This window comes from Macrobrachium rosenbergii, chromosome 30 (genome assembly GCF_040412425.1).
Source record: "Macrobrachium rosenbergii isolate ZJJX-2024 chromosome 30, ASM4041242v1, whole genome shotgun sequence".
Taxonomy (NCBI): Eukaryota; Metazoa; Arthropoda; class Malacostraca; order Decapoda; family Palaemonidae; genus Macrobrachium; species Macrobrachium rosenbergii.
This window is the reverse complement of record NC_089770.1, coordinates 15,317,145-15,334,829: the sequence shown is the minus strand read 5'-3', so window position 1 is coordinate 15,334,829 and position 17,685 is coordinate 15,317,145. Positions and strand designations below refer to the sequence as shown.

Below are 17,685 nucleotides of genomic sequence, written 5' to 3'. Positions count from 1 at the left end.
TAGCAAAGTTCATCCTAACAGGAAATAAACCACAAGAGAAAAAAAAATGATATCTTAGTTTAACCAGACCACTGAGCTGATTAACAGCTCTCCTAGGGTTGGCCTGAAGGATTAGATTTATTTTACGTGGCTAAGAACCAATTGGTTACCCAGTAACGGGACCTACAGCTTATTGTGGAATCCGAACCATATTATAGCAAGAAATGTATTTCTATCACCTGAAATAACTTCCTCTTATTCTTCATTGGCCGGTCGGAGATTCGAACTCGCGGCCAGCAGAGGAACTTACCACAACAGAAGGAACAGAGCTTTGTCCTATGGGAAAAACTTGACCTATGGTTACTTACTCTACCTTGCGGAGTTATGACAGGAATAAAAGAAGGGAATATACTAATTACAAAAAAGATTAGACCAAGACAAAAAAGTGGCACAATATTAACTTCACAAATCAAGAGAGAGAGAGAGAGAGAGAGAGAGAGAGAGAGAGAGAGAGAGAGAGAGAGAGAGAGAGAGAGAGAGAGAGAGAGACTGGAACACTGAAGCTTTGGAGTTGCACAATGCAAAGGCAGATATGGAGTGCTTGGATAAAGGTACCACCATAAAGCAACTGGGATAGTTCTGTCCAGAATAAGATGCAAAAACATGAAAATCAATTGTATTTAGTACCTCAGCAGCAAGGTGGTACATATGTAACAATGGACTATCAGACACAATAGTTTACAAGGGAGACGGCCACTAATAAGACTGCATCATTAACCACTACTAATGAGAAAATCTGTACTGTCTAGACACTGGTCTACACCAATGAAAACTGCATTTTTATAAGAAGAGTTTGTATTCTGTATGAAAATATCATTACAGTATTTTAAAATTCAATCCAAGCTAGAGGATAGCAAAATTATTCATGGTGAAAATAAATATTCAATAAATTATACAACTGGTGAAAAAAATACAATGCATTACAGTTATAAATATATTTCATTATAAAATATGACAACTATACTGTACGCAGTGTACACAGGACACTCGGCATGATGCATGCGCTATGTCAAAACAATAATTTCAAAGGGTTTCACCCTTACCCTAAAATATGCATACAAAAAATAAAGTTTTGTATAATTTTCATCATTCACAGATACAAAGCTCCTGCTTTCACTAAAGCCTTAATATTCAGTAAGTGTGGACAATCCTACTAGTGAATCTCAAGTTCAAAGTGGTAGTTAGATGACTGCGAAGATTCCTTGGCTAAGGGGAGTTCTCTTTCTACCAGACAAAGGTTCTTCCTTCTCAATTCATGGTTGCTAGTGGACTACCAGCAACAACTGTTTCTTTGAGAACGAACTTATGTACCTATGCACGACAGATGTGTCCCACAAAGAAACGTCAAATATTAGTTTGAATCTCCAGAAATCTGCAATTGCAAATTAAGCATTAAGTCTATTTCTTTATTTCTTTAATCTTCAGTTAAAAACCCTTATGGACAGAGTCAACAGATTTCATTAACACAAGAGTGCTCCAGAGGGAAATTAGCCTAAAAAGAAAGACACAAGTTATGGGAAAGGTGATAAATAAATACATGGGAATAGAAAATAAAACCAATACACCTGAAATTCAGATGTCAGCAGAGAGCAAGAATGAATTCACTCATTGCTTAAATATTTGGAGATCTGAGGATTCCACAATGGCACTTGGCAAACTATTCCACATTTCATAACATTTAGAGCTCTAAATTCACTCAGAATGACTTATGCTTTGAGTCTGATTGGGAACCTTGAAGAAAGGGATGGTATACAGTTCATGGCAATCCTTCTATGCAGAACACACTGAAATGAAGGCCTGAGTACCATAAAGTCAAGAGATCTATGTATTCTTATGCCGAAGATAAAGATGAAGAAAATACAAAAGCCAGAAGGAAGAAGACCACGTTCAGTGTGACGTCCTCTCACAACTCTTGCCTTGAAATATTTATGACTTATAAGCTATGCAGTACCACAATGAGATCCCTCTAGAAAGCCCTTACAGCAGAATAGAGCATCTTCCTCCTGGTGTTTAGGAAGAAATTCTTCCAATCCAAAGAATTCCTTGGGTCTAATCCTCACTTTGCATAACCATTACAGGAACTGATATTCCTAAACAAAAGAGTCAGCTTTCCTTTTCTTTTGGGAAGAAAATTAAGAAGTGTCCTAGGATTAGATTGCAAAAAGCTTTCTCGCTAATTCTAACCATCGATGACACTGACAAGTATGACAAAAATATTACTTTAGTTCCAAAGTTCCTCCCATACATTATTCAAAAACTCTCCCCAGAGAGAGAGAGAGAGAGAGAGAGAGAGAGAGAGAGAGAGAGAGAGAGAGAGAGAGAGAGAGAGAGAGAGAGAGAGAGAGAGAGAGAGAGAGAGAGAGAGAATGGTGATAAATATGAAGCCCAAATTCCAGGGATACAAGGCATAGCTAATTTGCTTAAGATATACAGCAGATTTTATGTTAAAAGTAAAAAAAGAAAAAAAAATTAAAAAATCATATTAAACACGAACACTTTAAAACACACACAATTACAAAACCAAGTTTGATGAAGACAACTGAAGAAGTTACAAAGATGACATCACTGAGGTAGATGAAAATACTGTCAACGGGGACAAGTTAAAATATGTGTGAACCTTCAGCTTTTGACCTGACGAACTTTCCCGCTGGGAGGTCTTCCTGTCATCTAATTTCCATTCTGGTTTCACATGAGATTCTGGGGGTTTAATTTATCTGTCCAATACCAAAATTAAGGTTTTAGCCTATAAAGACAATGATTTGTGATTAAAACAAATGCAGACTACCAAATCAGATAAAATAACTTTCTTTATAATTTACAGCAGCATCAAATGAAACAATAAGTTGGCTCATATGTACTATATTACAGATCATTCATTCAAAACAAAATGTCACAGAAGATTACTCACCATAAAAATATTTACATGATTAAAAATCTTTCTCAATACAGGATATTTCCCTTATCTTTGTTTACACCTTAAAGACTGTCCAGTAAATGCTCACAAGTTATACTTCTCCGAGTGCAATTAGGTAACATCCAGCTGGGTTTGTAAAGTTAACAAAATTCAAGAACATCAAAGAAAATGTTTGTGGGATACCATGAAGCTTAAGCTCCAACGCACGTTGCACGCTGTTGGTTTGGGACCGCCAAGAGTACCTTCTTTATGTAGCAAATGTCAGTGAGGTTTAAAAAAATGGCCCAAAGTGTGGAAGTGCCTTAAAAGGGGAAAATAAAAAAATGTACCTGTGATGTTCGACTATACTTTCTTCAGGTGGTAATATCCAGAAGTAGGTTTTGAGAAGAATCTCAAGGTACACAGTTTCAAGACAAGCAATGACCAGGCCATTCAAGTTATGCCAGAGACAATAACTCAGCAACAGCAAGGTTGTTCTGAAGTACTGAGCACAGGAAGAGAATAAAACTGACAAAGAACCAGCATCTGTCAAAGAAAAACATTAAACACTTTTATTAGCAACTGACACTGACAACCAGGCTCACAGCCCTGTGTCTTCTTCCAGTGGCTACATCTCCCAAAGACCATTGCTACTCTTCCAAACCAGTGCCATAATACACTTCCCACCCAAAAGATGCTACACCATCATCTTCGATCACTAATGAGAAACAAAAAATACAAGAACTTAAGGTTTATTTTTATAGCATTGCTTAAAAAATAACTGGTCTTGAAAACTCTTGGACTTCATTTTGCATAAACTTGTACATCCCATGACAAAGTTTTCATTCTGAATATTGCATTTTTTAATATATTTTGTGCTACATGTACCCAGTATACACTGTAGCCCACTCAAGCATAATAAACTTAAATTAAACATATGTGAATTCTGAATTGTTGCAATTAAAAACTTGCATAATTATTGTGTAGCAGCAAACTTTACAATAAATTATTATGTAACAGTGTGCAAATACCACTGGCACTGTCTGTCTGCCTCTCTTTTTCTCTAAATTATGTACATACATACAAGAAAATTCAATGGATGTGACATACGCATTGTTACCAGACACTGTCTGACAACTATGTACTAAATGCTGTACACATTCAAAATCAAATCAATAGTTTTTCTGGGTTAATTATCATCAAAATTGCACACAAAATGTTTCCCTACAGAAACTGGAGCTTTCTGAACCATTCCCTGAATCAGTCCAACTTTGTGAGCTTTTACTAAAATTCCTTATATTCATAAAATTGTACTGGTATTTTTCAAATTTATCAGGACACTCGAGATACACCCTTTCACCCCAACTTTAAGCCAACAACTGTAACATGTACATAAAAATGGAAATAATTATAAAACTGCGCGCCATTGCAATGGTCCATCTCCACGCACGAAAAACTTCTAACGCACAAGCAGTCATAAAACTCGGCTATAAAAAAAAAGAACTACTTTAACACATTCTACATGTTCTTGATAATTTGGGTGAAAAATAATAATAAAGCTACTGTGCTCCTTAAAACCATAGCGCATCTCCGTCATCCTCTTCCTCAGGCTGTGGATGATTTTGGACATGCTGCTGGCCTCCCTGGCCACCCTCCTCGTCGGAGTCGGACACTGCAAGATCATTGTTGATGGTGGCATCGTCATGTGGCTCAGAGGGCATCATGCCTCCCAGGAACTCCACAGAAGGATCATAACTGGCATCCACTTCCATACTGCCACCATCTGCAAGTGCCCCTGAATTTTCCTCTCCCTCCATGCCTTCTTCCCCTTGGTAATAGGAATACTGAGCTGCTAATTGCACCATGGCCTCAGCAGCTCCTTGTGTTTCATCTGGCCCTTGTTGCTGTGGCATGTAATGGCCATCTTCCAGTTCCAGGCCATCACCTTCCATGCCCTCCCCTGGAATTTCGACTCCTCTTCCTCCAAAGTGATCTTCTTCATCTTCACTGAATTGCAGATCCTCTTCAAGCACAGTTCTGTGTGCTTCTTCCATTCTCCTTCGTTTGGAAGACCCCATCAATTCCTGTTCTTCGCCATCACCATCCACTACATTGACATGTTCCTCGTCTTCATCTCCAGAGTAAGTGAGAATGTTGTCAGGAGATCCAAGATTGTGGTCTGGGAGGTCCTGCTCGGGTTCTGCGTAAGTGTAGTTGGTATCATCATCGGGACCAAGTGAAGTTCCAAGAGAGTCAGTCTCTGCCTGTTCCAAAGCACGTTCTTGAGCTAGAGCAATCTTCTTTTCTAGAGCATCCAGGTGTGACTCGTATTCCGCGAGGCTTTCTCTGCAAACTTGTATCAGAGTTTCAGCCTTTTGGGTGAAGGCCGAGTCCTGTCCATTATATCGAACGCTATTTGTCAGGATGAGTTCCATGTCATGCATGAACTCAGCACGACTATGGTATTTGTGATTTTTCACTTTTTTAGCGATGGTGGACAGGTCCATTGGATGTTGAATGACTTCATAGTAGTCCTTGACATTCTTCTTATTGACAGGCTTCATGAACGGCCATGATTCCTGCATGGAGAATAACTTTTGGTTCACTATGTTGTCAAGAATGTAATCAAAAGCAACTTGATCATCGTCATCAAGGAGAGGGTTAATAGCCTTTTCCAGTCTCATTAGCTTTTCCTCTTTCTCAGCAAAACGATCAATACAGAGTTCCAACATTTTTTGTGCTGTGACTGTCAATGTGCTCTTTGATCCATTGTACAGTTTGGAATTCTCTACAATGAGTGAAATATCACCCAAAAATTCTTCTCGGCTTTGGTACTTCTTCTGCCGGAGATTGTCACGGATAGTGGAGAGATCCATGGGATGATTGACAATGTTGTAGTAATCTGGAACTTGTTTGATATTAACTGGAAACAGAAATGGCTGTGCATCTGACATTTCTCTCATCTCGTTAAGCATCTCCTCGAAAATAGTCGACAAGGTAATTACAGGGTCAATCCTACGCCGATTCACCGACCGTTCTTTTCGCTTCAGGTAGTCGCAGTGAACGACAGTTCCTGCTCTGCGTCTCTTGGCATTGCGAACTTGATCTTTAGGGACTTTGAGGACAAGTGATCGTCTCTTGATTTCTTCTGCATGTTTGATGACTTTGGAGGACAATTTAATTTTTGTGCCATCAACATTAATAAGTTCTTCTGATTCTTCAATACCATCCTTCTCCATTTCTTCCTCCTGTTCTTCGGTGATGGCTACACTAACTGGCTGAGAGGCAGCAGTGTTTCCAGCATACATTGGACATGCCTTGTTGGTACGCATGTGACCCACCTGACCACAGGCACCACACTTCAGTTTCAAATCTGGCTTCAATTTTGGTTTCTTCTGCTTTGGTGGCGTGGTGATGCCCTTCAGCTGCCTCTCTTGATTCCTTTTGATTCTTCTCAACTGCTCCTGAAGTCGACGACGTTCTCGTTTCATCTCTTCCTTCTGAGTTTCGTCTAGCTGGCCAGCGAAGCTCTTTATAAATGCTTCGTCTTTGGATGTTCTTATTTTGACATAAGTGTCAATGACCGCCGTTTTGCGGACAAATTCTGTCCGCGTGTACTCTTTGCCATCAGCTGTTTTGAAAGTTCGAGTAATCCTTAACAGACGACCAGGAGTCCCAAAGCCAAACTGGGAATTTTCGTCTTCTTCTTTTTTGGTTCCCTTCTTTCTCTCCCCATCCTTATCATCTTCCCCCATTATCATTTTCTGAAGTTCCTTTCTCTCCTGTTCCTCTTTCTCAAGAGTCATTTGAGTGGTTGTTTTCTTATTGGCAAGGATATTTTCAATGTATTTTCCTTTCTCTTCCATATCAGAGTCATTGTCCTCTTCTTCTGATGAACCTTCATCAGTGGACAGAACTTCTTCTGATGCCAACACACGATTCTGTAGGTCAAAGATTCGCTGACACTCTTCCTTGTACCTTTCCTGATGCTCAGCAATTGAAAACCTGTTACCCCTGGAGAATTTGTTCATCCCTTCTTCGCCAGCTTTGGCCTTCTCAGTGGACAATGTTCGCACCACATCAATGACTTCCCAGCGAGTCAGCTTCTTGATCTCGTCCTCTGGGACTCCATACTGTCTCAAGAGATTTTTGGCATTGTTGAGAGAAAGACGGCGAAGATCAGCATCTGTACCAGTGACTGTTCTCTTGGGTTGTTGTTCCTGTTCTTCTTTATTCTGCGTTGGCTTATTTGGAATACGAATGTAAGAAAAGCCCTCACCACACCCAGTTGGATCTGCTGGACCAGTTAACTGAAGAAGGCACTTGCCCCTAACTGCCTGAATGTATGCCCTAGTTGTATGCCAAGGAGCCACTTTAATTTCGTCGTCTAACTTTTGTGTGTCATCTTCATTCTCGTCTTCAAGAGCAGAAAGGAATTTGTCACCATAACCAGCATCTTTCAAGCGTTGTTCTGCTGCACACATACTGAAAAATGCACAGCACTGTTCTGGAGAAACCATTGCTCTAATTTCTTCCTCTGTGGGTAAACGGAATTCTGGCTTTATCACCCACCAGTTACTGTCAACACCTGTTCGTTTGAAATCAGCACAAGGTTTGAGTCGCTTTCTAATGGAACTCTCTGAGTGGGCTGGAAATGCTCGCTTTATTTCATCCATCTTGATTCTTCTCGGCGTATCTTTGCTTTTCCAAAAGAGACGATAGATAAACACCTGCAAAAAGTCTCGTACAAAATTATTGGCTCTTTTCGAATTTGGCCCAGGGACTTCATACAGAGGACACTCTTGACCGACAGTGAAGAGGCCATCAAGCTCTCGAATGGAGTAGGTATTCCTCGTCCTAATAATCAGAAAGTCTGTAGGGGGTATCCTGTGCTCATACATAGATGCTCTGTAAAGATTATTTTCCAGAGTCTGGATACTTTGGCCTGGGTGCATGTGGCCTAAAAAGGGTGAAGTGTGGGCATATGCAGTCTCACCAAACCTAAATTCTGGTGGACCTTTGTCATTTCCAGCTCTCCTCTTGTAATAATTCTTAATTCGTGTTGCCATACCAACTTGTGACAGAAGTGGGGGATATTCCTCACAGTATTCCAGTAATATAATGTCTCCATCCTTGCCCGTGAGATCTTCTGGAGTTCTCATGAAAAATACGTCACCACCACCAGATGCTAAACGCTCATTTTCTCTCTGCTTGGCCTTCTTCTTAATTTCCTTGGTCAGTGAAAAGACAGCATGTGGTCCTTGAGTAGAAAGGGTTCCATGTGAATACCTCTTAAGGGGTGGACGATGGAAAAGACGGAGTTTCTTTTCTCCCATGTATGTTGGAACAAATGGCGGCTGCAGTTCTACAACTGGAGTAGAATGCTGGAGAAGACCACCTCCCATAGTCATCTTGATGGTCTGCTCAGACGACTTGGGTTGATAAGCTTCATCATTGGAAATGTTGAAGGGATCCTTGTCAGGGGACTTGGGGGGAGGCGGGGGTGACTCCTCCTCAATTGTTGTGATGACACCCGCCTTGCCCAACAAAATCTTGGATTTCTTGACATGAGGATGAGGAATCTTGACCTTCACTGGAGTATCAGTGCCTTGTGAGAGAGTTGCTGGATCTACATCCTCAGGGATGCCAAGAATGATATTTTCATCGTTAGGGTCAAGTGTCAAAACTGTCGGCTCTGGAACAGAGTCCATGCTTTCTGGGTCCCATATGATGTTATCTTCCCATAACCCGTATACAAGTTCCTCATTCTCCACTGGAAATATAGAATACCAAGTATCGTCCACTGGTGCTTGACTCTTGCTCTTGCTGGTTTTAGTGGAGGCAAATGAAGTAGCAACTTTAGTGGGTTGACTGAAAGCCTGTGCAGTCCTGTTGTAGCTACTAGGAACCCATCCAGCTGCCATGTTCTTTCGTTTCTGATTCAGTTTATGCTTGATGTCATCTCCATTCCATATGATATCATCCTCCCAGTTGTACTGGGTCACCATGTGGAAGGAATCATCAGGAAAATCTTCATCTCCTTCACTTGTGGAGATCTTAATTGGGTTTTCTTCTTTCACAATATCAGAGCCGTCTTCAGTTTTCTCCACTCCTCCCATCTCATCTTTCAATTTAATCTTGAAGCCGTAATCAAAATTACTTCCAGCTGCAGGCACATCAAGCATGTCATACCAAAGCTGGGCGGGGCCATACCTCCAGTCAGCCTCGTGAGGCTTATTGGGGTCGTGTTCATTTGCCTTATCACCCTCTCCTTTCTGGTTCCCACTCTCCTGATCCTGCTCCTGAGTTTGGCAGAATCGGACGCTGTCATCGCCCACACACATTTCAGGAGTTGGTTCAAGTCCAAGTTTAAGTTCGCAAACTTTCATGAAGTCAGTTGTTGATACCTCTTCACTAGAATATCCATCTTCAGCATTGTTTTCCGAAGAGGTAGAGAGAAGTCTTTTCTTCCTCTTGCGCTTCACACCCTTCCAGATCTTGGGCAGGTTAGATATTTTACCAGGACCAAACAATCGTGCAAATCTCAAGACGGAATCTGACCGAAAATCGGGGAAAATTTCCCTGACATCAATGTTCACATACTTGGTAGGCAGCATAGCAGCCAGAGGAGTGGTCAGCCTTCTGCGATCTGCCAGAGATAAGCCCGCTGTTCCTCCTTCAGAGCATCGAGGAAGAGGAGGAGGTGGCATTAATTCTGAGTCTGACTTGCTGACTCCACTTTCTTCCTCGTCAGCATCGTAATCTATGCCGTCATCACTCGGGTGAGCTAACGTATCATCTTCAGCTGCCTCATTGATGTCAGAGTAATCTACCGCTGAGGGGCTCTTTTCCCCAATCTCTTCTTGCTCTTCCTCATGATCTTCATCTTCCTCGTCATCATCGTCTTCGCCATCGTCTGTCACTTGGCGGAGTAATGATCCCAAGCCCAGTCGAGAGAGGGAGGCCAACTGACGTTTGCATTCTCCATCAAAGAAGTCTCCTTCCAGCTGTCCATGAGCATCAATATTGCCAAACAGAAAGCTCGTTAGGGACAGGGTCTGACTTGGGGCATCAGCCCTCTCAATACTATCATCATCCTCACTGTCACTCATGTTTGTATGATTACAAAGTACACCTCTATTTGAAGTTCCAATATCTTTCAATTAATCTATCATTATGTCCTTACAATATAAATTATACATACTGTACTAAAACAGAACACTAATTAGAGAGAAATGCTGTGGTGTGTCTTGACTGAGTAAATGAAGCAGCATGCTTCAGAGTAATTATCTTCTTCACTCTTCCTTTTCACACCTTGGAAATTCTTCAATTCCTGACGCCTGCACAAAGATCTGTCCCTCTTGACTGGACCTGGAAGATAAACGTCAGTACATAGTATTAATTCAATGAAGAAATACCTGAACAAAACTGTATATCAACAAATTTACATCTGGATATTTCACAAGAACAGGTTTGCAAAATTTTCTCGCTTGCTCTCAATAATAGGTCTTTGTCATCCTTTTTCACAAGCATTCTTTATGGACATGACTTAAAGACTTCTTCATTATTAATTAATTAAATTCTGTAGATCTGGTACACCTATTCACAAGGATTTGTCCACTTTTATTAAGATCTTACAAAACAACAAAGAATGTAATTGTCAGACCATCAAAACCTAATCCATTATATGCTTATGTTTAACTATGTAAAAAATATTTTGAGGTACATTTATCTTATTAAAGAGTTTGTTTAAAGTTTACCCAAAAGTTTTTAATAAATGAAATGGCAACTAAAATTTAATAATTAAATTCAAAATACTGTAAAATCATGAAACATTTCATTCTTAAACAGCATAACAGCTACTATGTACTTGCTGATTGAGTAAAAACATGTTTTCGAACTCTAGTACATGTATGAAAAAATACCAAATGTTAAAGACACTCTATTTTTCTTATATATACAAACCAACTCTTTTCCTTATGCATTATATGGGATTATAATATAGACCACTGCCTTTTATGAGGAGACTTACTCCTCAGGTGGAAGGATCGTCTCCCAGAACTGATTGGCAGTGTTCCATCTCCAACTGGATTTGTCATTTTCCCATTCCAGAGTGTACTCAGCTTGACTGCTAGCTTGCAAGGACAAGTAAGACTGGAGATAAGTGCTAGTCAATCACCTCTGATACATTAGGAAAGTAAGTGCCCTTCTTCCTGAGACCAGCAACCTACAGAACTTTGCCTTCTTATCCTTAAATGAGAGACCAGTGATGGTGAAGAAAGTAACTGTAAAGATCTGGTGGTGTTAAAGGGGAAGTACTCCCTCCTGAAGACACCATCAAACACTTTTTTGCTTTTATCAACTTCTTCCCAAACCTTTTCCACTGCAAAGGGGACAACTCAAACACTCTTTACAGGGAAGACCAGGAATGCAGGTCCTACCCCTACTGAAGGAAAACCAGCAATGGGACGCATCACACTCACTCACATCCTTCACACCTCTGTTGTTCACTCTTTTTGGGTAAATCCACACTTCAGTAAGAGAAAATCCCCATCCATCCAGAAGGCAGTGAAAATAATAAGCAATAATTTGCATTCTCACTTGCACAAACAAGCTTTGGGAATGGGACAAAGGGGTATACAGGCAGTCCCTGGTTAACAGTAATCCAGTTTTATGGCGCTTGTCTAGCGATGAAAATCAGCAATTTTTGGAGCCACAAATCGCTGAATTCCGCTTATCAACGCCAATAATTGGGTATTGGCACCGATACATACCTAACACAGGCACCGATAACCTAAAATCGGCGCTTTTTGGTGCTGATAAGCCCCAAAAATTGCCAATTTTCGGTTATCATCACACCCTCAGAACGGAACCCCACCAATAACCAGGGACTGCCTGTATGTGCCTTCCAGCTGTGCAAGGTAAAGAATATGCATGGTGCAATGCTAAAGATTGGACACTTTTTTATTTAAAAGTTAGGTTACATTAGGAAGGGTGCCCAGTAGAGACTATGCACCGTAGGTTAGGTTAGGATACATCCTTGTTCAGTACTCTATTCTATAACTTTTATAGCACTTTCAGTCATGTTAGGTGGGGAAGGGGGAAGAGGTCACAGTGGATAGGGACATGGCTTCACCAGCCAGGTAAAGACATAGTGCCCTTAGTTAGGTTACGTTTAGATGCAACCCTGCATATTACCCTATAACTTTGGAAATGCTCTAACTGGGGTTGGGGCCGTCTACAGTGGGTCAAAGCCTCCAAGGCCAGGTGGTGACCTCAAGCCCTGGATCAGATAAGGTGTGGATGGGATACATCCCTATAAATGTCCATACTATATTTTCAGGCTTTATAAATTTTATGGTGATTCTTAATCTTGATACATGTGAACTATGGATTTTTTTTTAGCTGATAGGTTGTAATTTATGCATTTCTTATCTTTTTTATCAGGGACACTGCAACCCTGTAAATATCCATACTACATTTTCATGCTTTATATAAATTTTATGTGATTCTTACTATTGATACACATGAACTATAGATCTTTTTTTAGCTAATAGGTTGTAATTTATACAATTCTTATCTTTCTAACAGTTACATTGTATTATTTTTTGGTTTTCAGGGTAAATTTTTACTTTATTACCACAACCACTCCCATAAGTGCTGTGTTCAGTACCAGCCCCATGGGAATGAATGTTAAAACTTGACAAAAGACAGTAAGTGTCTTGGTAACATCAAATATGTGCCAGATTTTAGTATAATTTTTGTACTTGGCATATTAAGGAAACTTCAGAGCAGAGCATACAAATTCTGGAGCTGATGTAAATTCCATCCAAAAATAGCCATTAATGGAGATTTTTAATTAAGAAGGGTTCCATTACAGTATCGGTAAAATTCCACCGTCGTCGACCGGGACAGGCTCCTTATACATAAACACGCATAACCTTTCCCATAATGCTTTGTCCTGACTTAACCAGATCTTACATACCTAACCTAACCTGGGGCGATGTGCCCTGACCTGGTTGGGGGCATCACACCCTCTGGAACCCCCCCACCCAAGGCCATAACCCTTCCCAGTTGGCGACTGGCGGGAATCAGGCCGCACAACTAAAGTAAAGTTTTACCCCATTGTCTTTCTTAATAGAGCCTTTTATATTACAATTTTGGGGACCAAGTTAGGAAAGAAGGGTTCTTGGATGGGGAAAAAACACAACACTGTGACCATATTCTAATACCCTCAAGTCAGATGGATTTGGGAAATTTAACCCCTCCATATACATTCTTAAGCCTGGGAAAGAATGTATAGGGAGGGGGATCAAACTACAGAAACATTAGAATATCAATCAGCAGGTATAAGTTTGTGTTCAGACATGTGGTCTGGACTAGACTACCCCTTAACTGTAGTAGGCATTTCTGAAGGAATACAACCTAACTAGACCTACCTTTACCTAACCTTACCTGGGATGTAGTGTCTTGACTTGGCTGGGGGGCGGAGGAACCCCCAAGTAACAGTGATCATCAACACAAAGTGCATCACTGAAAGTGAAATTTTTGCTCAAACATGCGGTCTGGCCTGGCCTAACATTTAACGGTAATGAGTCAAGCATTTGACAAGAGTAAACTACCTGAAGCTCTTCCTGAAGCTGCATAAACGAGGCATACCTCTATATCTAATTGCATTTTATGTTGTTGGTTCTCCACACAGCAATTCTGTTTCAAATGGGTTAACGCATTGTCGTACATCTTTGGCTCCCTAAACAGGCTCTGGCAAGGGGGCATTCTCTCTCCATACCTGTTTAACACGTACACAGATGCCCTGAATGTCAAACTGAACTCACTCCCAATCAGGGGCACTATCAACGAAACAATAAACAAACCTCTGTTATGCCGATGACATGGTTCTGATTTCCCCGTCAGTGTAAGGTCTCCAGTGACTCATTGACACCTGCTGCCAATATGCAGAGGAATTTGATCCCCTATACAACGAAACCAAGACCATGTATGTCGCTGCTCCAGAGATCGCTAGCATATTGCAGAACCAAAAATTTTCCTCGGAAATCACTGTCTGGAATTCGTGCATGAATTTCTGTATTTGGCCACATTATCACGGAAAATCTACAAGATACAGCAGACATAGAACAGAGGCATCGTAAACTATGTGCAATTTACAACATGATTGCAAGGAGGTTTGCCTTCTGTCACCGAGGCACGAAACTGCTGCTCTTCTGCTCATACTGCTACAGTGTAAATGGGTGTTCCCATTGGACGAACTAGCCTATACCCGAGAGACCATGAGATATATCACTTTTGTTCACAATGACATTCTGAGATGCCTCACAAACACTCCGCCATGCAGATGTTCATAGAAAACTGCCTGGATAATTTGAAAATCTTTGTGAGGCGAACAATGTCCAGTCTGATCACTCGACTGAGAAACAGCAGCAATTTGCTCATGCAAAACATCCTAAGCAGTGAGGCAAGAAGATCTAAATTGTGGGAAAGATGGGATAATGAGGCGTCTGTTCTTTAAATGACTTATTCCCTATTTTTGCAATTATGAAGTGTCATCTTCAGAATTTGTCATCATCATTATTATTATTATTATTATTACAATTCTACGTTTCTTATTATTATTGGTATTTTATTTTATTATTACTATCATTAATATCAATGTAGAGTTTCGCAATTTTCAATTCTTGTATTTATCCTTCTGGACCTGACTTCTGTAACCACCTAAGATCCCCAGCTGGAAATTAATCGTCTGCAATCTGTATTTTTAATTATCGTTTTTAATATTTTTTTTTACTATTATTCTCTATATAATTACTGTCATTACCATTATTATTAATTCTATTTTTTCTATGTCTTCAGCAACTGTGTGGACACTGCTGATTATTATTTTTATCATGTTATCTTATGTGTCTAGATTGTGTGTACTGTATTTGTAAATTCCATGTATATGGCCCTGAGCTGCAATAAAGAATATTACAGGCAGTCCCTGGTTATCAGCGGGGTTCTGTTTCTGAGGGTGTGATGATAACCGAAAATTGCAGCTAACCGAAAATCGGCGATTTCCTGCACTTTTTCAGCGATTTTCTGGGGTTATCGGCACCGAAAAGCGCCGATTTTCGGTTATCGGCACCTCTGTTAGGTATGTATCGGTGCCGATAAGCGAAAATCGGCGATTTTCGTCGCTAGACAAGCCCCATTAAACAGGATCGCCATTAACCGAGCCTGCCGTTAACTGGGGACTGCCTGTATTATTATTTATTATTATTATTATCAGTTTATCATGTGATCTTATTAAAAACAGAAAATACATGGCTTATCTTATTCAGAATCACTGAGCCATGTTGTGCTGTTTTTTCTTGGCAATCATGACTGTTGCAGTGTCTTGCAACTACAGGGTGACCAGTATTGAGGGGAAATAAGGGCATTTTATCAGCCCTGAAATCTTCTACATGGGAAATTTCACGAAAAACACTAGGGCTAATAGAAATATAGGCTAGCCCCAACCCCTACATCTAAAAGGGTACTATCCAACACTTCAATGTTGAGAAGTGGTACAAAAGTAAAATAATAAAATTTCCCCACCCAATGATATCAGATTCCAGGTAGAATACAGAGTGAAGGGCAGGGGGGAGCCCCCTAGGCCAGGTTAGGTTAGGTAAAGCTAAGTATGGTTAGATCAAATCCTCTCTGGTGTAGCTGCAGCGGGACTACCTCTGAATGGAGGCCAAATAGCCTACATTGTCTGCGATGTTAAATGTTATTTGGGGGGTTCAAGGCCCCTGGGCCAGGTCTGGGCACGGAGACCTAAGTGAGGTTAGGAGGGTAAGGTCTGGTTAGCCTTGGTCAGGACCTGATATTCCAAGAAAGGTTAGGTTTGTTAAGGCTATGTCTGCAGAACCTGTGCCCGTCGTTCTGCACTGGCCCCCTCTCTGAAATGCCTACTACAGGAATGGGCACTACAGCAGCCCCGACCCCTCACTCTGGATTCGCACCAAATTTTCCACTGAGGTCACCCGTAGGAGTTTGATATTGGGGGGAGGGGGGAAACATATCAATGGGTAGTCTATAGCCATAACCATAATCAGAAATGCTTGCTCCACAATTTAATAATAGGAAAAATGTATAATTCGTGCATGTATCTAGGAAAGGAAGTGACATAATAAGCTACAGCTAATTACCATTAACAGGACGAAGGAAAAATGACTACTCTATGGAGACCCTTAAGTGAAGCTACTGTAGCCAAATGACTCGTATAAACTTCCTTTACAGACTTTCTATTCGCATACCTGTAAATGGTCCACCTTCCCTGCATAACTGTTCGTAATTTATGAAAGAAGGATCACGAGATGTTGTTTTACTAGTAACAAGTTCGTGATGACACCGACGTCAGTGGCGTACTGCTACTGTTTACACTTTAGTGTGACTTCACTGTTGTCTGTTGATCAGCCATAGATATTAAAGAAGATATAGATGAAGTTCTCTCATTTTTTTCATCTGACGCCATATTTGATTCAGGGTTCTATATATACCGTAGAAAATGAGAATGTGGTATCAAATATATACCCTACCCTGACATCACTTTCTAGTCTGTATTTACATTTTTTATTTTTATTAATTTTATATATTGTGATTGCCACTTTTAGGTAGTCTACTCTTTTTGCCTCTGACGCCATATTGATATGGTTTTTTTTTTTAGCATAGATTGAGAATTTGATATTAAACCTATGCCCTGACCTGAAAGCACTTTTCCTCACACGATACATTTCTGATTTTTAAACATTTTTACTGTGATATAGCTACTTTTTTTACTTGGGTTTACTAGATTCTTCACATTAAATATTGAAAATGCCACCCACCCAAGTCTTATTCTTTCGCGTATATGTTCTGTTTTTTCCACTTATTTCTCAAATAATTCTGATATTGTCTTTATTTTTTCCATTTCATTCTGTATTTAGGTTCCAGCTTATTTAGTCTAGCCCTAATCACTATTACAGCTTTCCTTGTAACCAGTCCATCTATGTATTTCCTACTAACACTTCCGTCACTGAACCTCAACTTGGTTACCTTATTGTTTAACTTCTATATTATTCCCTATTTCCTTGGCATCTCCTTTGTTATATTTCTGTTCCAAGATTTCGTTTTGCATACTTTTTTAGTTATACGTTAATCTCGTACTTTACAAATATATGTTACACTTTCTCCCAAGTCTTTTTAAGATTCCCTCATTTGGTGTCCTTTTACCTCTTTCACTGGCAGTCCCCTATCTGTGGTTATGATGCTATAGAACAGCATTATTCTTTTTTTTCTGTTTTCATTTTTAACAGGGCATATATCCACTCTCAGTTATTACCCCTAAAATTGTGTAGCCTATGGGTGGTCTTGAATTCCTCTCATGATTTTGTTAGCATCCCCTCCAATTCCGTAATTTATATTTTCTTTTGTTTCTACTTTTGCGAAAATAGTAGGGATCATCTGCTTCGTGTATCTTGTCTTATTCTTAATGTCCTGTCCCATATCTTACCTACATTACTTAGATATGCTTACCTTATTCTGTTTACGATCCTCCGAGGTGTTTACACTTAGTTTTCATTTGTATTTTTACTATTAATTACTCTACCTTTCACTTGTTTCTCCTCTTCTCTCGTATTTTCTTACGGGTGAGTGGCTTCTTTGATATATTGTGTTCACCCTGCCATTGGCTGTTCGGCTCAGTTTAGGACCAAATATTATGATACCTTAGCTTA

At 40.1% G+C, this 17,685-nt stretch overlaps 1 protein-coding gene across 1 annotated transcript; it reads right to left on the bottom strand.

Moving 5' to 3' along the window:
• Window positions 1-959: 959 nt before the first annotated feature.
• Taf1 (TATA-box binding protein associated factor 1) lies at window positions 960-16,398 on the bottom strand. The gene is made up of 2 exons (XM_067131902.1): window positions 16,228-16,398; window positions 960-10,303 (listed from the first exon to the last, which is right to left on the bottom strand). Exon 2 carries the CDS (start codon window positions 10,042-10,044, stop codon window positions 4,504-4,506), a length of 5,541 nt encoding a protein of 1,846 aa, XP_066988003.1. The 5' UTR covers window positions 10,045-10,303; window positions 16,228-16,398; the 3' UTR covers window positions 960-4,503.
• Between the last annotated feature and the right edge of the window lie 1,287 nt (window positions 16,399-17,685).

What these genes read in the sequence shown, in the direction of transcription:
- Taf1 (XM_067131902.1), bottom strand. Translation starts at nt 10,044, where the DNA reads ATGAGTGACAGTGAGGATGATGATAGTATTGAGAGGGCTGATGCCCCA.